Raw genomic sequence first — 24,338 nt, 5'->3', positions numbered from 1 at the left:
TATTTCACACAAGGGAACTGATGAAGCCTTAGGCCACAGTGGCTGCCCCCAGTCCTTTGAACGGTCAGGCTGCTAGAAATTTAAACTGTGCCCAGTAACTTCTGAGATTTTGGCCCGAAAAAAAGGTACACTCACAAGATGGTATAGCGGGTACCAATCCACCACTACATTTGTCCTATTGAATAACCTTGAGACCAATTGGCACCATAACTGGTTACAGAAAATATGAACTTGGCCTCACTTGGATACTAATTGCCAGACTGTTAGTCACCATTGACTTGCACACTGAGATACTCATTACAAGTGGCCACTTCCTTCCAGTGGGGATGTAAGATCAGGTAATGCTCCCATGAGAATTATGATCTGTTTACATTCACCCAAACTTTTCAATTGCTGGAAGCAGTCAAAACTCCACGTGAAAGTGTGGGTCAAAATAAAGAAATACCTGGAAAATAGGAGCCGGAGTTACTGAATACCTGCCAATTCCGCACTCCTTCATGGGCCCTCATGGTCCAGCTTGTAATGGGTTAGATTACTGTTTATGGGCCTGTGTATAGCATGATTGGATCCCAGCAAAAATACTATCAGTATGTGCGCAAAATGAAAATTGCCTACACAAGACTCTATCCCTTTGGACATAGCACTCTTCTGGCAGCAACTGCTAGTGCTGTCTGTTGGAAATCGCCTTGAGGTTTACTACATTGCTGGCATGTGACGTGGAGTACAGTTTCAATCAGCTCTGTCCACTGTCATTCTTTCTGTACCACACCTCGAGCATGAAATACTTAACAGCAACCCGATTTACTAGATTTCTCCTCTGGTTTGCGATCCTGAGGGACCAAGGACTTCCTGCCAGTTCCCCATAAACTGTACTACAAAATCAAAAGTTAATAACACTTTAAACCTCATTAAAAGATGCACTAGGACAACTGAGCGAGTGTGTGCAAGAAACAGAACTCTGTGCCCACTGACCAAGCTTGAAGAATCTGCTGAAAGCACTGACATGCAATGTCCAGATGTATGCCAGGAGTATTGAGAAGGCAAGAGCTAACAACCTGAGCCAAAAAGGCAAAAGGAATGCATGCACAGCTTCAGGGAAGGGCTCTGGTTCAATAGTTATTTAGCTTGCACCTGGAGATTCTGCTCTTTAAACTGTGGAATTAGGATTAGAGCCTGTGACCTTGGTGTGTGTCAAAAGTGTGACCTGAGGAACAATAAATCTCTGTTCCCCATCAAGCCTATGGCAAGAAGAGAATAAGTCCTGTAGCTTTCCCAAGTTTTCTTATTGAACTGCTGTTGGCTCTGGAGGAGGCCCTCACACATGTCCTGATGATCTTTAGTGTCACATTAAGCAGAACCACTGAGGCTGTGCCTGTTTAAAACGCCAGACTCCACCTTGTTTGGCTGAGATACCTTTCGATGGGCTTTAGGACGATTTTTGGTAGAATTTGCATGGCCGGCCAACCAACCATGCAAGTTGGCACCCAGATCACATTACCAGGCACCATATATATTTTGCAACTGTTATTTAACTGGAGTATGGGAGTGGAATTACACCATACTTCAAAGGCCTAGCCAAACTTTTGTGGACACAAGAAAAGCAGAGTGCTTCAGAGAGATTGAGATTGGGCATTCGTTGACACCAAGTTCTAGGGACCATGATTGTTTCCCCCTATCGCCTGCCAGTGACTGAATAGGGTTGCAACATGAAATACGATCACCTCCCAAAACTCTCATCAAGATCTAGGGGACTTATTTGGCCATTATCATCCCAATGAAGATAGTAAAGCTCCACCGCGCATGCACTCCCTTCTACCTCCATCTGTTCTTCTGAAACTTACCTGAGAACCGCCATCTTTTGGCTGCCTTTCATGTTCCGTTTTGTCAAATATCATCCAATATTGGCCCAGAATATCGAGTTGAGAGGTGTTCAGATAATGTGCTGAAATACCAGTCTCTCTCATATTTACCACAGATCCTATTTTAAGTATTTGTAATATGCATGGAGTTTCATTCCTACAGGTAGCATATCTTCAAATGTCTCTACATTTGTCTTTGTAACTCCAAGTCCATTTGTACTACTTCATGTTTCGATTGCCTCTGGATGCATTACCTGACAGTACACTATTTTCTGAATCTTAATGCATACTTTTTGTAAGCGTCACTGTTCCTGCTCCTGGCACAATCTTAGCAAGGTTAAATCTGAGGTCACCCTGTTATGCCAACCACTGCTAACTCCTAACCAGCTGCTTCCAAACCAGCCCTCAGCTACATCTTGCCATCCTGCACCAGTTTTGACGCAGCCCCAGACCAGATTGTGGGATTACTTTTGAAAGGGCACCTTGCGCCATGCAACATACTACACTTGAAGATTGCACGGGATTCTGTTCCCCTTTCATGACATGACTCACAATTAGATTCCTTTTATTCAATTTAATTGGATTAACAAACATTGATTGAAAACACAAGTTATTTTGATATCTCCATCTAAAAAAAAATCAGTTCGCACTCGCCAGCCATCAGCCATTCAATGCTGAAGAGGCACCACGACTGACTAATGAAGGCATATTTACTGGTACAATAACAGAGTGACAGTACATGATTACTGGCACACTGTCTGATGGGGCAGGGTTGCTAGCATATTAACTTTCACAATATCTGTCTGAAACGATCACAACAAATGGCCTTCTGACTCGACCCTGATTCAAGGCACATTAAGAGCTTGATTATAGCATGATTTCTACCACACTGTCTCATCCAGGCATCTACCAGGTTGTGCCCTGCTCATTATGGCACACACTGGCTGTCTTGATCATAGCACAGAAGGACTAGCTGAACACATATTAGCACACTATTTGCATGACCGCTTACAGATATCATTGGGGCACTAAAATCCCCTTAAGAGCTTAAATGCCATACATAGGTTTGTAACAAGCATCGGTGGGCCCACACAGTACATATATAGCATGGCCTTGGGCCGTAAAGGTCATCACAGGGCCTTACACAAATATGTGCAAAATAGCCCTGTGCTCTAACAAGCATCAATGGTACAACATAATAAATACATCATGATCCTAGGCTGTAAGAATTATTAATGGCTCTGCAAACTAGAAATCATGGTCCCAGGCTTTAACAATATCAAAGACCCCAACCCATAATGATGATCAAGGTCCCCCTAAGTAATGTGCATCAGCAGCCAAATTAATGATGTGCGTTGACACGAAGACCATCCACCCCCCGCACACCAGTGGCTAAACACTGCAACTAAACATCTGAATTAAAACTGTTCTTCCTTCCTGCTTTTATATGCAGACTTGTGTATTTAGATGTAGATTTCAAAGGGATGTCTTTCCCAGTTTGCCTGTCATGCCAAGCTTTCTAGTTAGTGACCTCTGTAAGGACGATAGCCGTGAGGCAAGCAAAATCACCAGAACCTATGCATGTATAATGTGAAAGGATGAATGGTAAACAAACCAGACTTGAAAAACATGTGCCAGGCAGGATCTAAAACAGTATAGTGTCTAGCGGAAAAGACCACAGAGGTTCCAAGCTGGCGAGCCAGAGTCCCTAGTGAATGAAGTTAAAGTGTAGCCTCATGGGATTTAACTCTTATGGTCACCATGAGGGTGGAGTGTGGCATCCACCTATTTCAGGCCATGGTCCATCAACCCACCAGCAGTTTTACTGGAGAAGAGCACTGACTGCAGTGGTAAGCTAAAGATGTGCATCAAGTGTGTGAATCTTGGACCCTGAGTAAATATCAGAACTCTTTGGGGGCAACTCCAGCCCCATAGCTGAGCCTCCCCCCGTACCCCGAACAGACAGTATTCCACCCTCTGCAGAGGAGGCCAGGAGAGCTAAGGCAAACATGGAAAAAGGTGCTGGATGGAGATGCGGCATCCAGCATGAGCCTACGGATCAGGCCAAAGCTCCAGGTCCAGTAGGGACTCCTGCTCCAGTCCCACTCAGCATCAGCTACCGAGGATAACCCGGCCTGAAAATTATAGCTATAGCCGGCTCCTACCAGATGCACCAAGCGATGATCACCAGGTCCTGGAATGTTTTCTGGCTGCGTTACTGAGGAAGTTACTGACCTGCTAGAACCATTTGAGATGATGAACTGATATGTTAAGTGACTTATTACATCGTTCAATGTTTCACCTTATGTTCATAAAAGCAAACATCATACAATACTTAGTGTCCCTTTACATTAAATTATATTGCATTTATGTATGATGGTGTTTAGCATCATTTTATATCTATATATAATCAAATAAGATACGATAGCCAATTCAAATGTGGTACATTACAGATGGGATAGGTTCAGAGAAGTTCCAGGACATATTTTTCAAATTTCAAACTTCTTAGACTCATTCTTCTTCCTTTATTGCATTTTCTGAAATTCTGCATGCCTTTTCCAAAATAAATATCATCATTTGATTGTTTCTTTTCTTCTTCCTTGTATTCACACCATTAGTTTACTCATTCACCTTCACCAACCTACTCTTATTAGACACTTAACTATCTTCAATTGTTACTGTGTTCCTACCCATAGTGCCCGCTTTCATGAATTTGGAAAATGCAGATGTAGCTTTCTGAACTCTTTTCACATTTTGACTCTTCAGCAGCTTATCATCCTTTTTCATTTTCAACATCTTTGCATCTCATAATTTGTCGAGTCTGTCCTCATGTTCCCTCTCTTTCCACACCTTATATGATTTTCTTCATATCAGTCTTACTATACTCCATGTCCATGTTTAGGGTCAACTTTTATTAGACTTCTTACCCATTATTAATTATGAAGGGCTATGTTCTATTACTGAATGTTTGGTTGGTCTGCAGGCACATTTAATTTATTCTATCATTTGCCAAACATTAGCTAGTTGTAGACTACCTTTGACTAGTATATTAGTTCTGTCATAAGGCCATCGGTTCTAGGGTTATATTATGGCTGTCTGTGCTTTAAGCTCAATATTCGATGGTATAGCCTGAAAGTTGCTTTAAATTCCTTTAATAGCAGGAGCTATGTTGATACATTTTTCGCGAAGAGACGAGGACTAGGAGGAACGAAGGTTGCCAGAACGGTGAGGTCTCAACCCAAGACCATTATATTGTTACCACCAGTCCTTTGAGTGGCAAAATACCCCCCAAAGCTTGGATGGAGCCTGGCAATACAGAGACACTCTCATACACCACAAGGAGAAGCTACTCTTCCCTTGAATGACAAATAGGATAGGGACTTCCCTCCTATAATTCCCTACACATTTAAGGGGATTTTTTGAAACTTTCCCTGAAGAATGTCCTGGACCTTTACGGCCCTAGTTGGACAGAAATATGTCGGCACTTACACTAGGGTCTTAGGACCATTAAAATCCAAAAAGACCAGTCTTTTATAATTTTTTAATAACCCGATCTGACCCAAAAATAAAGGGAAACCGGGGGTCGGATTTAGGTTTTTTATATTTAAGCCCTCCTGTCTTCATCTTACTAAGAGCTACCCAACACTGTGGTTGAGCCCACCTCGACTTTTAGGGGTCGGGGTGACCCGATGATGAAGCATGACACCACTAGGGTGTGTGAGGGTAACTAAAAATAACTAGTTGTTTTTCCCTTACTCAGCAGGGACATGATTAGCATGGTCCCCTTTCCCTAAGTGGCTAGGTGCATATTCCATACCACATTAGCTTTTCATATAATACACTCTTTTTTTCAAGACCAGTTCTCAAAATAGTGTAATTGGAGTATTTGTTGTGATTTAAGTTTCGTGGTGAGGATATACTCCAGTCTCCTTCCTCTCAAAACCCCCCTGACCACTGGTGAACTTATCAGTGATCCCTTGTGTAATTGATACATTTTACAGCCATTTTGCATTTCATACTGTGCCCATATTATATACAGCTTGTTCTGACATGCCCAGCCTCATTTTCATGCTTGGCATTATTAAGCACGCATTTACAAACGACTCGCTCCGCGTCTGGAAGTTTTAATATTTTGTATCTCTTTCAAGGTCCTTTCACATTCTTTCTCACAAGAACGAGACGAACCTTCAACATAAGTTTTATCTTCTGTCACATGTATTCTCCTTTCAAGCAATGTACGCAGAAAGGGATAAGAGGTCATGCAGCCTGGGGACGGGTTAGCGTCAGATGCTCGCTGTAAATAGAGGGGGGGGGATTCTGTCATCTTGCACTGCAATATTGTACATTGCCTATTTTGCTGAATAAATGTGTGCAGATGTCAATCATGATGTATGAGTGGTTCATCGTCAATCGGACAATCCCTTTCTCTTTAGTGTTTCTCATTTCCCCAGAGACTATGTTTTACTTGATTAGCTTACAGTGGCTGTTCTGGGTAACCTTTTCAGTGGTAACATTCTCTTTATAAAAATCATATCGTAAGGGGTAATTCCTACCTAACCACCTCATCTTCTACACATTTTGGGTGATTATCTATCATTGTAAATACCCATTGTGGATATTAATAACCTATGATCATAAATACAAAATTACTATAAATGCCTAAACTAGTGATGGTTTCCATTGTGTTCCATGGTTTGCCTTGATTTTCCATGGGTACTGTAAAGGATGAACCTTCGTTTTGTGCCCTTTGTCCCTTGCCTGATGTTTGCTGCAGTCCTTAACCAATAACCCTGCTTGATGTTGTAATCCCGGCCACCAATATAGCTCCCATATTAATATCTTGATCATGCCTTCATCCTTGCTCGTGCTCCAATACTATTCATCTTCGTCCCAACTCGTTTGATAAGACGACCTTGTTATCACTCTTTCTACCCCACAATCTGTCAATAAGTAATCCTGAGTGAAAGAATAACTACTGAGGTCGCCACTTTACTTAGCTTTCCATCTGACCAAATTATAATTAGTAGTGTTTATGTATCTTCTCTGGTAGCATCTTTCCATCTTTATTTGACTTTGGTTTCCACTCTTTTATGTCCTACTATTGCTATCCATCCTTAATTTTCCTGCTTCCTACCCTTGCTCCCTCGAGACAGCCTCTGTTGTTCTGGAAAAGCCAACTTGTTTCGCAGATGTTTTTCTACACTACATTTCTATGGTAAAATTGTAGCCAACGATACCACCAGCAAGCGTGAGTTTGCGTGAATATCTTTTCATACTTTCTATTTTTGACCATGTGCAATGGTGCAAGTGGAGCCATAATCATGTTTTTTTTAAAAGCCTTTTGCATGGACCTGCCACTTAAATGTCAAAGGGCAATCAGTAAATTCCTGCATTTCTGTTTGAGATCCAGAACCACTACACAGTGTCTTCTGAATGAGTGTGCCATCTGTCTACTTTAGTGACTGTTGAGCGACACCATCTGCAGCTGGATGTGAGTGAATGATGCACTGTCTGCAGGTCTGAGTGGCCCTCCTTGAATGGTGTGTTGAAGGGAGTTGCCTGGGGAAGTGTAATATGTGATTAAGTTCAGTCCTTGTCAATTGCTGTTGTGCAGGTTTTGACACAACAGTCAGTACAATTCAAATGAAAGAGAGATGCACTAAATTCAAGTAATTCCCAAGAAGGCACAGAGTGAGAGAGGTCAGGGAAGCCAGGTTGTAGAGTTGTGTATATGTCTGGTTTTGTGGAGTCCAGCTTGTTTGTCCTAGCTTTGCTTAGGTATGGACTTGGTTGCTTCTCCACTTTGGTGCTTTAACGTTTCAAACATACATGTATCACCCCTTCTCTTACACCTTTTGCAGGAGGGGAACAGAGATTTAAGATCCCTCTCTGATACAGAAATGTCAGCAAGTGCCCTCTACTTCCATCATTGTGAAAGGAATTACAGGGTCTCTCTCTCGGATTGCTTAGTTAGAAGCAGCTGCGAGCTGACTGGGTTAACATAAAGGGGAGGGGGCATGAGTCTTCTCCTCCCTCTTTCCCTCTCTTCATCATAGCTGGGATAGAAAGAGTAATAAAGTCCCCTTCTCCTTGGATAACATGAATGAAAATGCAAGGCTGAGTGCAATAGTCCCCTCTGATAAAAGGTTGCTTGTGTTTGTTTAAGCCACATCTGTACAGTCTGGCTTCAATCGGGCAGGTGATATCTGTGACTTGAACAAATATTTGTTTGGACGGTGTACAAGGTATGTTGCTAAAGGACAGGTGCTTCCTCTGATCTGAAAATATGATCCCTAATCCAGCTTCTTTTAATCCTTCCCAGCCAGCTGCCATCTGTACTTGGATCACGAGGATTGAAGGGGGCTGTGAGTGCGTCAATTCCTCTTTTTAATGATGTTGCTATTATTTGCATCTCTTATAAGAAACTGATTTAATGTTTTAAAAAATGCAATTTTGTTGTAATTTTAATGACCTATTTGTTTTTTGCGACTATGTATTATGTTGTTCCTCCAACATTTATCATGACTTTTGCTATTCCTAGGCGATGAATGACGATGAAATCTGTTTTCTATTGCCATCTGTCAATAAACTTTGAAGAGGCGAATCAGTGCATGGAGCACCCCACCCTTTCTGGACAGTATGGAGGCAGTGGGAGCGGCCTGTCCATTTCAACTAGCAGCCAAAATCACTTACTGAATAAACAAGCTCACTGCAGTGACCTGAAGTAGGGTGACCCCCTGTACCTCATTTAAACGGACTGTCCGTTATTTGGGACATATATCCGCTGTCCATACACAATTCTTTAACAGTCAACATTAAGTCTGTAATTTCGCTCCCACTGCACCAGTCTCCTCAGCTTCATCAAGCACAAAAGTCCCAGTCGGCCAACTCTCTCTCTTTCTCCCTTGTTCTGAGGGCTTGAAGTGCATTGAAACAAGATATGGGAACTGAGATCCTGAGTACAGTGGGGCGGATTCACTGGGAAGGGGTTCAGAGACACGGATTAAAAATACAAAACATTTTGCGGCTATTTTTTGGCCTGTCACCTTCAGGTAACTGCCTATGAAATAAAACGCATTAAAAGAAACATAAATGCAAGTTAAACTAACCGATCAGAAATGCACTCTTCCGTTTTGAAAACTAAGCTGCTTCATGGAAACACTGAAGATGTCTGCGTGTCCCTGCAGGGTGACATTTGAATACTGATGAGCACAGTGGGGGATTATGAAGTGCCACAGAGGTCCCAGTGTGAAGTCGAAAGCACTTAAAATATGCAAGACATTGTTTTAAAATTGTATTACATACCGTATAAGACAGGCTTTGAAAAAATAGCAAAAAGAATCAAAGGGAAATTTACTAACGCTTAATGCCAATGTTGTTTCACAAAAGTGATGCAAACCCATTGCAAAGTGTTGCGCTGCGATTTACTTTCCAACTTATATCATGATTTGAGTTGGAAAGCTGCCTCAAGTAATGCAAAGTAGTGATATGTGCTATATTCTGCTGCTTTGCATGAAGGGCGTCCTATGGGTGGTACATGGGCATTCCCTTGCAACCATCCAATGGTTTTGATGAAAATCCCTATCTACTAACATTTGTAGACTGGGGAATGCAGCTCCAGGAGGCAGCGTAACAGTGGAGCAAGTTTTAAAAATCTCCATATTTTTCGAACTTTGTATGTGTGCTGCACTGTACATAACACACACTAAGTGGGAAAAGAATTACATTATGCCAAGCATAGTTTTTGTACTTGAAGGGTATCCTTCCAGTACAAAAGCAATGGTTGACACAACATGCAGACCCTTACACTCTGGTGCAAGGCTGTGTGTATTGGCGCAAGGCAGCCTAAAGTACACCAGCACCGGAGCAGAGATAAACCGTACCTTATCTTAGTAAACAAGAGGCGATTTTTCTCTATCCTTTTCATGCAACACAGAGTAGCAACATTTAGTGGGGGCCTGTGTTGTGCCTAAAGTTGGTAAATGTGGCCCTCAGTTTAACCCTTTCGATGCTCATGATGAGCTCAGCTCGTCATGAGGCACAGTGGAGCTGTGCTGATGACGAGCTGAGCTCGTCATGAATTATGGGCTCTACAACAATTCAGCACCGGAGGAAAATATCTCTAGCAGCCAAGTTAAGATTAAAAGAAATGTTATCCATGTAAGCCTCTGGTCATGGCATGCAGTAATGTAGATTCCCATGCTGTGCATACTCCTGCCATCTAGTAATGGGTCTGGATGTGTGCAAGTTATTTTTCTTTGAAGAATCCTTCTTGATTGACTAGGTACTGTGACTCTACCTCTTTTTTGCAATGTACATGGTCATTGGCTCCATTGTTTGATTGTTCTCTGCAAGGCAGGTGAGAATGGACCTGGAGAAAAGTGATACAGGAAAGCGAGATAGACGACCATGCAAGAATAGTAAGAATGACTGATAACTGCAACAGCCAGCGGCATCCAGGGAGGAAAGTGGGCGCATATGAATCTACAGCACTACATGCCATGAACAGATGCTTACAGGGTAAGTAACATTTTCCGGTCTAGGCATGTGTGGCTGTACATACACATACTGTGCATAGACTGTAAAGCAGTCCTTCCCTAAAAAGTGGCTAGCCTGTTGATTTTGCATAAGTCTAAAAAAGGGTGCTAAGTACAGCCTAGCCAACACTGTCTTGTTGATGGGCTAAGACGTCTACACAGAAGGGTTAAGTAAAAGTGTTCAGTGCAGACCAAGTAGCTGCTTTACAAATTTGTGTTATAGGGATATTCCCAAGTAAGGCCACGGAGGCCCTTTTCATCCTGGAACGTTTGGCTATAGGAGAAGCAAGCAAAACCCTTTTAGCTTTTGCGTAACAGGCTTGGATATATTGAACTATCCATCTGGCTACGCCCGATTTGGATAAACCCTCCTCCTATGCAGTTCAAAAAAAGGGTTTCATCCTACCCACATATTACATTAAGACTTGTTTAACATTTACGGTATGAAGAGCCCTTTCCGCAACTGAGTCAGGTTCAGGAAAGAAGACTGGGCATTCTATAATGGTTAAGGTGGAAAGGAAAGACCACCTTAGGAAGACATTTAGGGTTAGTACGAAATACAACCCTAGCTCTATGAACCTGAAAGAAAAGCTCTACCAAAGTTAAAGCTTATAGCTCACTGACACATCTCAATGATGAGATAGGTACCAGGAAAGGAAAATGCTACTTACCAGTATGCATTTGTTCTTGGCATGTAGAGCTGTAGATTTGTATACTTATGCATAGATCACCATCCGGTGTTGGGCTCGGATGTTTGCACTTTTTTTTTGCCTTAGAAGAAGTCTTTGTAGTCACGAGGTAGGTGACTCCTTCTTAGGACGATAGTGCGCATGGGCATCGACTCCATCTCCAGATTGTTTTGCCATGGAGAGTTATGATGGAGTTAGTAAGAAATAGAAAAGATGTCCATGTGTAATGTATCTAAGTAAGATAGTACTGGAACGGATAGAGGTATCTGGGGCGGCGGGAGGGCGTTTACAAATCTATAGCTCTACATGCCAAGAACAGATGCATAATGGTAAATAGCATTTTCCGTTCGAGGCATATAAGCTGTAGATCGTATACTTATGCATAGACTATACAGCAGCTATCCTCTTAGTGGAGGCTACCTGTATCTGTTGCAGTGGTTTGAAAAAGTGTTCTTAATACTGCCTGGCCCACACTAGCTTGTTGTTTTGCTTGCACATCTACACAATAGTGTTTTGTGAATGTGTGTGGTGTAGACCAAGTTGCTGCTTTGCAGATGTCATCTAGGGGAATGTTCCCTAAGAATGCCATAGATGCCCCAGTTTACGTGTGAAGTGAGCTCTAGGAGGAATGGTTAACGTACTTTTGGCTTTAGCATAGCATATCTGGATGCATTTAACAATCCACCTTGAAATCCCTGCTTTTGAGATAGGATTGCCCTTATGAGGTGGGGAGAAAGACACAAAAAGTTGTTTAGTCTTTCTAAAGGATTTTGTTCTTTCAATGTAGTACAATATCGCTCTTTTTAAATCTAGCGTGTGAGGAGCCACGACTTTAGGTCGAAATTTTGGGTTAGTCCCAAGAACCAGTTTGTTATGATGGATTTGCAGAAATGGTTCTTGTTTGGATAATGCCTGGAGTTCACCGACTCTTCTGAGAGAGGGGATGGCAACCAGGAAAGCTACTTTCCAGGTGAGAAATTGTAATTCGTATTTATGCAGAGGTTCAAATAGGGGACCCATGAGTCTGATAAGGACCACATTTAAGTTCCACACTGGGGAGGGTGGAACTCTAGGTGGAATTATCCTTTTAAGTCCTTCCATAAATGCTTTGATAGCAGGTACCCTAAACAAAGACAAGTGTTGTCTGTTTTAGAGATAGGCTGCTATTGCCGCAAGATGTAGCCTAATGGATGTACATGCTAGGTTACATTGTTGTAGATGCAAAAGGTAACAGATGATGCTTTGAATAGAAGCATCTAGTGGGTTGATGTTGTTATTTGTACAGTAAATTACAAATCTTTTCCACTTTGCGGCATAGCAAGCCCTAGTGGTAGGACGTCTAGCCGCTTTAATAATGTTCATGCAGTGTGGTGGGGGATTGAGGTAGCCAAACTCTAAGATTTCAGGTGTCAGATTGCGAGGTTGAGTTCACTGGGATCTGGATGCCTTATCTCTCCATGGTTCTGAGTGAGAAGCTTGGGTGAGAGGCGTAGCTTTTGATGAGGAGCTACTGATAGTTCCAAGAGGGTTGTGAACCATGGCTGTCGGGCCCTTGTTGGAGCAATCAGGATCATTGTGAGGGAATGCTGTTTGAGCTTCCGCACCACGAGTGGAATGAGCGGGAGAGGCGGAAAAGCGTAAGCAAATTTGCCTGACCAGTTCATCAATAGCGCATTGCCTATGGACAATGGGTGTGGATACCTGGATGCGAAGCTTGGCCATTTTGCGTTTTGGTGTGTGGCGAACAGGTCTATTTCTGGGTGGCCCCACATTTGAAAGAATGGAAGCAGAATTTGGGGATGAAGTTTCCATTTGTGGATCTGCTGTCTCCAATGACTGAACAGATCTGCAATCTGATTGTGTATTCCTGGGAGGTGTTCTGCAAGGAGACATATGTTCTGAGGAATGGCCCATCTTATATGCTTTGAGCTAGGTGTGAAAGCTGCAGAGAGTGTCCCCCCCTGTATTTGTAGGTAATACATTGCTGTCATGTCGTCTGTACGGACCAGGACAGCTTAGCTTACGAGGTGGAGTTGAAAAGATTTTAACGCTAGGAGGATTGCCAACAATTCCAGGTAGTTTATGTGGAATTGTTTTTGCTGAGGGGTCCACATGCCCTGAATGGTATGGATTTGAAGATGAGCTCCCCAGCCGGTGAGTGATGCGTCTGCTGTTAGCACTATCTGTGGAACTGGGTCGAGGAACGGCCGCCCTTTGGAAAGGTTTTGTGTGTTCCACCACTGCAGAGAGGGATGGGTGTGGTCGTCTACTAACACCAGATCTGTTAGCTGATCTTGAGCCTGGTTCGACTGACGTGCCAAACACTCCTGTAAGGGACGCATTTGGAGTCTTGCATAAGGGACGATGAGAATGCAAGAGGCCATCATCCCGATTAGCTGCATGAACACTCAAGCTGGCAGTGAGTGTTGAGGCTGAAATTTTGCTATTAGAGCTTGTATGGCGGTTATCCCGATTAGGTTGGGGTATGCTAGAGCTTTTGAAGTGTCTATCGTAGCCCCTAGATATTGTTGTATGCTGGACGGTTGGAGGTGGGATCTGGTGAGGTTTACCGTGAATCCCAAGTCGTGAAGCAGTTGGATTGTTGTGTGTATGTGTGTGTTGCACTGCTGTGTGACTTGGATTTTATGAGCCAGTCATCTAGATAAGGGAAGACATGAATATGAATATGCCGCAACTACTGCGAGACACTTGGTGAAGACAATGGGTGCTGCAGTCACCCCGAATGGGAGGACTTTGAATTGGTAGTGTTGTCCATCTACCACGAACCTGAGATATTTCCTGTGAGCGGGGTGAATGGGAGTATGAAAGTAGGCGTCCTTTAAATCCAGAGTGGAGAGAAAGTCGCCCTGTTGAAGCAGTGGGAGCACCTATTGGAGAGTGACCATGTGGAAGTGATGCCACTGAATGTAGAGGTTTAGCGGTCTGAGGTCTAATATGGGCCTGAGAGAGCCGTCCTTTTTTGGAATTAGGAAATAGAGGGAGTAAACCCCTGTGCCTTGATGAGGCAAGGAGACTGGTTCTATTGCTAGTTTTTGTAATAGAGAGAGAACGTCTTGTTTGAGAAGTGTCAGATGTTCTGAGGACATTGAACGTTGCCTGGGAGGAATATCTGGGGGAGTAGACGTGAGTTCCAGGCAATAACCATACTGGATAATTTGTCTTACCCACGTGTCTGTTGTGATTGAATTCCAGACAGGTAGTAACTGTGAGAGACGTCCCCCGACAGGAGTGGGATGATCGGGGGGAAGTGCAGGGAAGTCATTGTTTGGTGGTAGGGGAGTTGCGGTTATTGTTGCAGTGACCTCTTCCCTTACCATTGTTGCCTCTGTAGCCTATGTGAAAGTATCCTTTGGAGGACATTTGAGTGAGGGTCTTATAGGAAGAAGAAGGATGTTCTAAGCCACTGGTTTTAAGGCTTTATTTTTCAGCATGCACATCCCTTATGGCAGCTCTGTTGCCAGTAGCACACTCTGGAAATGCCAGAGTACCTAGTAGGGTTGGCCTCACTTAACCTGCTACTAGGACATACACTCTTTTAGGTAATGTGCATGAAGCTGTTCCTATGTCAGCTGTCAAATGCTGCTATCTTTCCAAGTAACACCTGTAACACGGAGACTTTGTCCTGAATTTTTATAATCACTGTCCAGACTTTGCCTCAATGCCAGGTGGCCACCCTAACCTGAAGGTCAGTTTGAAACCCGACACAGTAGATGCAAGCATCCATCCTTCTTAGGTCGCTGAACTAAGTAGCATTAAATTGAGAGCTATTAACAACTGTTGCGTACATCCCATAGAGCTGGCAGAAGTGTGGCATGAAACTCAAATAAATGTTACGTTAAGGAAATATGCAAAGTGCAGTGTGGATGCAGTTCACTAACTGCATGTTCAGAAAGGTGAGTAGAGTTAGCGCCCACCTTACCTTATGAATAAACTGCCGAATGTTCTTCTTCCACAGATATTCCAGCATTTCCTGCAGTAAAGATATAAGAGCATTATTCCAAGATGACAGGATTCTCTTCCACCTGCTCAGTGGACAAAACCATTTCTCAAGCCAGTCCCCAATAGCTAAACAACATTTTTTATTTTTTGTGAGGAAGCTCCCAGATAATTATTAGAGACATAGGCTCTGTAGATCTGAAAGCATCCTTCTGATTTACCGCTTGTTTGGGAGATCACCATCTTGTGGCTGGACTCAAGATCAGGAATCATCTTCAAAAAATTAATCTGCCAGATTACGGAGGCCTGCGCCTTTACCAATCCATAGCTTGGTGCATGTACCTCCCAGTCTCAATAAAAGGATTGAGATAGTTGGGGATGGTAAGCTGGTAAATGCCAATATGCCTGCCCCTTTGCTAATTCACATGAAAAAAAAATATTACATTTTGGACGAGAAAAGATAGTGTGCAAGGCTTACTCGTGAAGATATTGCGTACAAGCACTCCTGATACCGAAATTGGGCATTCATTTGGTGCATAAAGGTTTATCGTGTCTTTTCATCAAATATAGAGGTACAACCAGTTTCCTTTTTATGTAGCAAGGCAATTGTTTCCAAGGATAGCTGGGTGGTAAGCAGCAATGAAATGTATGCATTTCTCGATTCTAAAAGCAGGCAGGATAAATCATCTTAAAGAATATTTTTTTATATTTACAACAAATTGGAGATTTGATAAAAGGGGGACACTCAAAAATAATTAAATACGCTTACTCAACAGAGGAACAAGTGCACCGCTACGGACAAAGGAGATGACCGAAAAAAGGGGGTGATATTCTGAGGCTCTGTATAAAGACTGGAGGTATGGTTCAGAACTCTAACAAATGTAACGTGTAACAGGTCTACATATAAAGTACTGTGATAATGATGTCTCATAAAATAATCTGTTGTTGAAATATGAATCTTGTACTAGTAAAAAAGCAAACACTATTGCCAAAAAAAAGCAATCAGGGCTTTAACATTGGTTACTGCACCCAGGATCGTATTCTTCTTCAGCAATGAATTCATGTGTCTGCCCATGCGAAAAGCGCATTGAACTAAAAACACTGTATGTACGTCAATGGCCACGAACGAGTACAGTTTGTACCCTGATGAATGAGTGTTCAAGTCGTCCATCTTGTCAGTTCCTTTCAAAACATTGTGTCTTCAGGACAAGTTTCCCAGATATTGAAGCCATCCATCAGTATCCTCTGTATCGCACTGGCAAAACATGTACCAAGAAATCTGTGCCATATTTCGTGAAAAACTACTGAGGAACGAGGGGGTCCATAAATGTAACAGTCAGCTCCATTGGAACAATCTGGCTGGCAATCGAAGGTGCATCAGTTACCCATTCGAAGTGGCGCTGGACTAGCATTTCCTGAGATGATTAATTAATTATTAGAGGAGACGACAAAAGGTGAAGAACTTAGCTGAGTTCTTGAGTTAAGCTGACATAGTAATGAAGAGCTCCTTTACTGAAGGTAGCAGCTATATAAAAAGCTTGAGGCCATTCTTTGTGATTAATATAGACAATGTATCAAAGTTTAGATCTTTAATTTGGGTGATTCTTTTAAACCAGCTAGTTGTTCTAATGGGATACCATGTTAAATTCAGAGGCTAACTTGGCCTGCAGCGGACTATACCTTCTCACCAAGGAAATGGCAAAGCAAAAATCTGTTTTAAAGCAAGAGGCCTCAAATTATATTATGACAGACCAGGCTATGTGAAGGGGAACTAACAATTCAAATGCTGGTCTTTTCTTTCACAAACCTCAGTAATCTGGTCCTTGGTACAATTGTTTCAAAGAAAGGCAACCAAGACGCCCACTTAGTTTATAAAATGAAAGTCTAAAATTGGAAACATAGTGCCCTAATGGCATAGAGTATTCTGTGAGTGCTAACCTGATGTCCTGCTTCAGCACACATTACATGAAAAAAACAATACATTGCAAACAATGCAAACAACAGGGTAAATATGATTCTGGAATACCCATAAAACAACTGAGCACACCCTGATGTCCTATGTTTTTAAGGATACCGAAATTGTTTAATCTTTTTACTTCTATAGGATTACATTTAAGAAAGATAATTAATAAAAAATCCTACGGTTCCGTCAAATTATTTGAGAATTTGATAGATAATCTGGTCTTATTCAAGCAAAAGCCTCTGCACAGGGTGCCACTTATCTGCACGTGCTCTTCTAAAGCTGGAATAAATGTTATGTTAAAAATATGAAAAGGGTAGGTTGTAAAGGAAATGTAACATCCAACTCAACACTGGCAGTCTCTGCAACCTGGTGGGAGGGGGAGTTTGCATAATACCAAGCAGGTTTCTAGTACTGTAGCCAGTAGCAAGGCAATGCAGTGGTCCTGGTACTCTATATCCAGGGCGCTGCTCTGCTGTGGCCTCTGCTATGTGGGAAACCTGCAATACTGTGGTTTGGGCTCCTTGTCTGAACGAAACCTGCAATTATGTGGTTGGAGCTCTATCCATGTATGCAGCAAGCTTGAGCTACTGTGGCCCTTCCTTCAGGCACGGGTTAAAACTGTGCTGCTGTGGTTTCTGCTGAATGGTGAGGGAAACCTGTGCTGCAGTTATTAAAGCACCATGTGTGAAGGAAGGTTGTAGTCTGTGGTCCCTGAGGTGTGTGAGTGACTGCACTTCTGCTGATCCTCCTACCCCCATCACTAGCACTCAGGAGCAAGGCAAGAAGTCCTGTCTGCACTCCCGCTTACCCGCCTCTCCCCTTCACTTGCACTCAGCAGCAAGGCGATCAGTAAGGCCATGGCTTTCAGCTGGATTAAGGGGTTCATCCTAGAGGAAATAAAGAGACTTTAAGCAACCAAAACAAAATAGTAGCTGTTCTCTTATCAATTTCACATTTTCCTCTTTTATCCAAAACCAGTTTCTTACATCGGTTTGAGACAGTTCCATAGTTCGTTTGAGAGCTGGATTTCAGGATTAATTCAAGATCCACAAGTTTTCTGTGGGTGTTATCTTATCAGAGAATCGCTGTTATGGACATAAAAAAGCACCAGCAGGCAAAATCATGTCAAGTTTTACTCACACAAGGCATGCTATTTTTAACATGCTTGAAACATGTTTGGGAATTACTCACCAAAACGACCAAGTTACTTAACTTCGGTAACGCATTATCTGGTAGAGACAGGATCTAGCCGCAGGTTCGTACCTTTGAATTCTCACCGGGCACCAGGCAGGATGCGGAAATCTTTTTCCTCAGTACCTCTGCGTGTCGGGAGAGGGCATCTTACGACTCGGTAATGACGTCGACCACCGATGTGATGTCATCGGAGTTCATATATGCCCCTACCCGACAAGCTGACGTCAGTTTCTTAGGTGACTACTTTCCATGCCAAAAACACGGAAGCACTTACAGAAACTGGCCAAGGAAACTGTGTGCGAATAAAGACAGATATCTGGTACTTTCTCTGTGAATACAGACGTAAACCGGAGGAATATCCCAATATCAAGCAGGATATGAGATAGGAATAAATCAGTTTGCAGAGCGGGGAGGATGGGAGATTCACAATCTGCAGCTAGATCCAGTCTCTACCAGAGAAGGCGTTACCAAAAGTAAGTAACTTGTTCATCTGATAGAGACATCTAGCTGCAGATTCCTTACCTTTGAATTAGATACCAAAGCAAAAATATACCCGGAGGAGGTCCTGCAAACTGATTGGATCAAAATCCCAGATTAGAACTAGCTTTTGTCTAGCTTGAGCATAAATAGAAGAAACGGGCCGCTCTAAGGCAGGAAGGTAGGTAGAAATGATCTGCAGCCGAAGAATTGTGGCAGGAACCACAGGTAACGAAAGCAGAAGAAGAAAAAGCATGTAGTTTTACTCCTGTCAGAGGAAGAGAATTATGTCCGAAGACAACATACAACATGAACCCAAAACGAGTTCACTGGCATGGCAGAACCTGAAAAAGGGTCAGCAGTGAGTAGGAGAACCCAGAACAGAAGGCGACTCTACTGAGCCATAGCTCAACACCACAAGAAAGCATTATCCTAGCCAAATTGTTTCATAGAAACAGAAAGAAGGAAAACCAAGATCTGCTTGTTGCCCATCCTGTATTAACGGGGCAAAATCATTCAGGGTCTCATCCGGAAGGAAGAGCAGCAGATGTGCCAATGAGTACCACAATATACAGGAAATGTATTCAAAAGGACTCAAGAAGTATTAAGGGATCGCAGTGCAGAACTGGTGGATGAGAAAATATGTATGCCACAAGTGTCTAGCCTTCTTGACTCTCAGTCTGGAGTGACAGTAGGAAGAGGGTTGATATTTTAGGCAGCCAAAGCGGCCTGTACTGCAAAACTGTGATGAGTAGGGTGGCAGAGAAGACAGGTGGAATCACTGGGACCTGGATGGTGTCTGTGAGTAATAGAGCAATCCAGAGGGGCCCCTGTATCTGGTATAGCCCAAGCCCCCAACAAACTGTCAAATAGAGCTTCACTGTAAAAAAGCACTGGCTCTACCCCTGTCTGGCCCTGCTGGAGGACGTCAAGTAAGGGATCAGTCTTCATTTCCACAGAAGGAAGTGTCATATCCAAAATGACAGAAATTCGTCTGAGCATGTCAGCTAGAGAGTAGCAAGGCCAGTAGGGGCAAAGTGGCCCGAGACTGGGGAAGACCCCAAACCACTAGCTTCAGCCAACTCCATAGGAGGATGGGCAGTCTCAAAGATGGGGTGGGAAACCTCCAAATCCTCTCCATCACCTCTATTATCGTGTTTCTCAGAAGGAAAAACAGGAGGGGGCTCCAAAGAGAGCCAAGGAATGGGGCCTGAGACAGGTGGCTCCACCGGTGCCGCATCTGATGCTGTCCGGCACAAAAGTGGCAATGCCTTGGCGTTGGGAAAGGGGAGTGGTGAGCCGTTGAGCAGCATCACCGTCATCGGAGCCAGGTAATCAGATCTTAGCATAATTTTTTTGCTGACTGTTTTCACTTTTTAAAGCACTGCTTCATAGCCAGCTTCTGTGACTACAACTTGGTGTGAATTAAAAACACACTTAATATATGTTTCTTATTATTCCTGGCGCCCATCATCTTTGACCAGTGTAATAAAAATTCATTGTACTGTAGCAGGGATTTTTGCTCCTATACAGAACTGTGCATAGAGACTTAGAACCTCAGTGAATTAGGGTGTGCCAAAACTCACCTTAGTATCCAAAATCCCCTACCAGACTAGCAATCAGTGTCTCATTGGTTCTTACCGACCCCCAATGATTAGACAACCCAGAACATGGACTTAGAACACCTCAGGTAACGTGGAACACATGAACACTCTTTCGTTATACTAACATATCAATCCAGAACGAGGAGTCAATGAGGAAACGTGCAAGTTTGAAATGTTTATTTCTAATGCAGTGTTCTCAAACGCAGTATCTTAGCTAATACAAGCAAACATATTATAAGGAACAAGGTTACCAGCATGGTTACTATTCCATAAAATACAAAGGGTGAAAGCATGTTAAAATGCTAAAGGAAAAAGGTCTAAATAGAACCTCAGTTTACCCTCCCTAGCTAGTATATTAAATTATATCTACAGAAGGTCTCTTTGGGTTTAGAAGGACGGGCCCATACCTTTACAGGGGGGTGGAATTCATATCGCCCGACGCCCGAGACATGTTGGTTTCTGTCAAGGGCAAGAAGATTTAATGTGGATTTTGCCCGACGGACAACTAGATATTAACTAACCATAAGCAGGATAAAGCTGTTGCACTCTGGTGTACACAGACAGTCACAAAAGCATAATGAAATTCAATCAGCATGGGAAAAGTATCAAGACCTGTAATGGACTAGAAGCCCAAGATTTTAGCCGGGTATTTGCCAAGGAAATACTTTAAAACCACTCAGCAGGAAACTGCATTCTTGCTGCGAGGGTGTGTTTAGGGCCAGGCACTGTTTTGCTATTGGCCGCGAGGCGCCACACACTGTTCGTGAGGCAGTGAAGGAGGGAGAAGACAATGCAGTTTCGTATAATTCATCTTCAGAAGCAGCTGGTAAGAGGCTGGGAGGGGTTCTCGCCACACCAAATCTCGTTGCTCTCAGCTGACTTGTTTATGACAGAGTTTCCTGCCTGCCTCCCCTTAAAGCTTGCGCCTCGTGGTTCTGAGGTCTGTGCCCCCTTTCAGCTATTAGTTCCCCCAGGGCCTCTGATGCCTGCTCTCGTTGGTGTTTTCTTGCACTCGGGTTCCAATATCCGCTCCAGGCCTGATGGAGGTGTTTCTCTCTTTCCCTCCCCATCAGGCTTCCTATGAACATGGCTCGTGTCACATAACGCACTTGCGCTCATTCTTTCCCCTCAAACCCATCTCTCACATATTTGCTCCTGCCAGGCTTCTGATGTCCAATATTCAGACTAAGGGAAACATGCAGTGTGTCAGATCGATTTATGTGTTTACACTTATGTGCTTAGGGGCCTAGGTTTGTGTGCAAGGGTATATGGATATAGTCACTGCAGCACAGTCACTCACAATCTGTCTTTTGAAAGCTATTTATTTTCTCTACAAGTGCCAAAATAAGTGAATGCCACTACCTGCACTAAAACTCTTAAACCAGCAGGCCATCAGCCGTCAACCAGCTGTCAAGCGGGCCCACATCTCCAATATAGGCTACATTTCTCCATTATTCCCTGAACACAGAGCGTGTGGAACCAGCTGACAAGCGGGCCCACATCTCCAATATAGGCTACATTTCTCCATTCTTCCCTGAACAGAGAGCGTATGGAACCTGTCTGTTTTTCCCCTGTGTTGATTCCAGAAGGCAAGTCCACCTTCCTAATAGCACTTAATGCAACTGCTTGATATCATGCACTGACCAGGCAACAGGATAAACCATTTGGGTAGTGTTTTGCTGCATGGTAGGCCTGCTGAATGTGTTTGCTGCAGTGTGCCTGTGTGTATTTGTTTACAGCGTTCGCATATCTGTAGTTACGTGCTATCAGCAGATTGTGTAGGGTAGAATTGTGCACATTTGGAAGGTGTCTGTTTGTCATTGCAATGTTGAGTGTATGTGTGGTACACGTGTCTCTGCATTGGGTTGTGTGTATCAAAGTGGGAAGGTGTGTGCATGTGTGTACCTCAAGGTCTGTCTCTGTGTCGGAGTATGTGTCTGCAGGGACTTTCTCTGCATACTCTGTGTCTGTGCAAGGGGGTTTGTGTTTTTCAATAATGTGTGCTCTGTTCCAGGGTGTGTGTATCAGTGCCAGGATGTGTGGGTGTCACTCCCAGAGTGTGTCTGTCTCTACAGGGAGGGTTTGTGTGTCTGCCAGGGAAACTTTGTCTCTAGTTGGGTACTGTGTCTTAAGGGGGGTGTGTGTGTCTCTCAAGAAGTGTGCATCTGCCGTGTCATGTGTGCAGGGTCTCATGTGTGTCTGCAGGGTTTCATGTGTGTCTTCACTATTGTGTATGTCTCGGAAGGGCTTGTGCATCTGTGCAGTGGCAGTGTGTGTTTAGTGGCCTTCTGTGTCTGAGCAGTGGGTTTGTGTGTGCAGTCCGAGGGATACTGAGTCACAGTGCTACTACTGGGTTAAGGCAGGACTACAAATGGCCTTTGACTGTATTGCAGAGATGATTTTCCAATGTTCCTTAGGGCTGGTGAATAAAATTCACCCATAATCAAGCTGTTCACATTTTGGCCCGATATATTACTCTGAAGCAAATTGGCTTCAATGTACCCAAATATTTTGCTGTGAGAAAAGGGGCCAATCTCATGAATTGGAAATAATTTGCTTCAAAATCATATTGCAGAGATCATAGTTTATAAAAAAGCATTAAGTGCTGTGAGCTATCTTCAGGCTCTTCAATCACTGACCAACCGAGACAACAAAATTTAATATTAAATTCCAATTTTTTTTTCTTTTTTTTGCTTTGACTGGTTCTCACCTACATCATTTATTTCTCTCCATTTTTTCTACTAATTCAAACTGTTACTGAAAAATCCTATATTAATAGAATTTATTAGCTACTCCATAAGTGAGCTCCCTCAGTCGTATTAGTGACTACGAGAGGGATTATTTTTTCTCTTATAGAATCTCCATGTGCTTTTCTCACAGCTGTAAGTGTTGTTATAGCCATCATTCAGAGCACCTTCAACTAGCGATGGGGAAAAAATGTTTCATCTCCGGGAGAGTGAATTCACCTAAGTAGTCAAGGTGTGAGAGGGCTTCAACTTTGCCCATAAGCTCCTCAGTTGTGAGGGAGCTTTTTGCAGCTCCCCTTACAGTATAGAGTGAATGAGAGGTTATTAATCCTCCACTATTAGCCCTCTTTTCTCTAGGTGGCTTTAAAGGAGAACCTTCCATTTCTCTTAAAGTTATCCCAGCATAATGGAGGCATGTGTGGAAATGTTCCAGTCCCTCCTCAGTGAACTCCCCTATATGCCAAGAATGGCTGAGAGAGATAATCGTATAATTACTGGTTCAGCCTCCTCATCTTCCTCATGCACTTTCAAAGGGCCACATTAAGTCAAAGTAATTACGCAGGTTTATTTCTGTATCAACCTGTCCTTTTTGTGAAATCACTGATGACACTTTAGTGATGAGAGAGGTGGACAATGGCTTTGTATCTTGGGTTCTAGAGGGCATGTGCTTAAGTACCTCTCCCCAGCATGGAGGTCCTGCATGTCATGCTTTCTTGCTTTTAATGCATCACTGCATTTCCTTGTTCTACTTCTGTGGATGTCGCAGGCCCAATCAGAAAACAGCTGTGAGATCTGTTCATCTGACCGAGGAGGTTATAATCCTCTCTCTGTGCCTTGTTACAACTAACACCCCTACATACACCAATTTTCGAAAACAGACCCCCCTCATTATATCAGCAGTGCATATTAGACACAACTGCTAGCACCATCCTGTGCATAGCATGGTAACAGGCCATTCAGTTGTTTCAGTATTTTCTCTTCAACAGCACATCCAGAGTGAGCTACGCGAGCACATCAACTTGTAGTACACGTTTGAAAACTCTTGGCCCAATCATGCCCACAACGCAGCCTTATAATGTACCACCTTAATGGTACATTCATTCAATCTATGCTGCATCGATATCCACTTCCCAATATACATATAAACCATCCTGAAAACAATAACTTAAAAACTTACCACACCCAAATACAGATAATATATTAAAGCTATATAATAGGCAAATGTTTTCATGTTCGCCCTTGTGATTGATGTTATCGATAGGTGGGACAAGTTGATTTTTTTTAGGACAAGTAGATTTGAGTTGCATTTCG

At 43.0% G+C, this 24,338-nt stretch overlaps 1 protein-coding gene across 3 annotated transcripts in view; it reads right to left on the bottom strand.

Annotated features, from left to right (window-relative positions):
* ELMO3 (engulfment and cell motility 3) overlaps positions 1 to 24,338 on the bottom strand; it is a 254,101-nt gene that overhangs the window by 94,044 nt on the left and 135,719 nt on the right. For all 3 annotated transcript variants that reach the window (XM_086947764.1, XM_086947765.1, XM_086947766.1), the window contains 2 exons: positions 17,814 to 17,892; positions 15,026 to 15,076 (listed from right to left, as the gene is read on the bottom strand). In XM_086947764.1, the coding sequence (XP_086803890.1) occupies positions 15,026 to 15,076; positions 17,814 to 17,892 (130 nt within the window). The remainder of the gene's footprint in view (positions 1 to 15,025; positions 15,077 to 17,813; positions 17,893 to 24,338) is intronic.

The sequence above is a fragment of the Lissotriton vulgaris genome, chromosome 12, assembly GCF_964263255.1.
Source record: "Lissotriton vulgaris chromosome 12, aLisVul1.2, whole genome shotgun sequence".
Lineage (NCBI taxonomy): Eukaryota > Metazoa > Chordata > Amphibia > Caudata > Salamandridae > Lissotriton > Lissotriton vulgaris.
The sequence above is the reverse complement of the archived record's forward strand: the minus strand, read 5'-3'. Positions and strand labels throughout refer to the sequence as shown.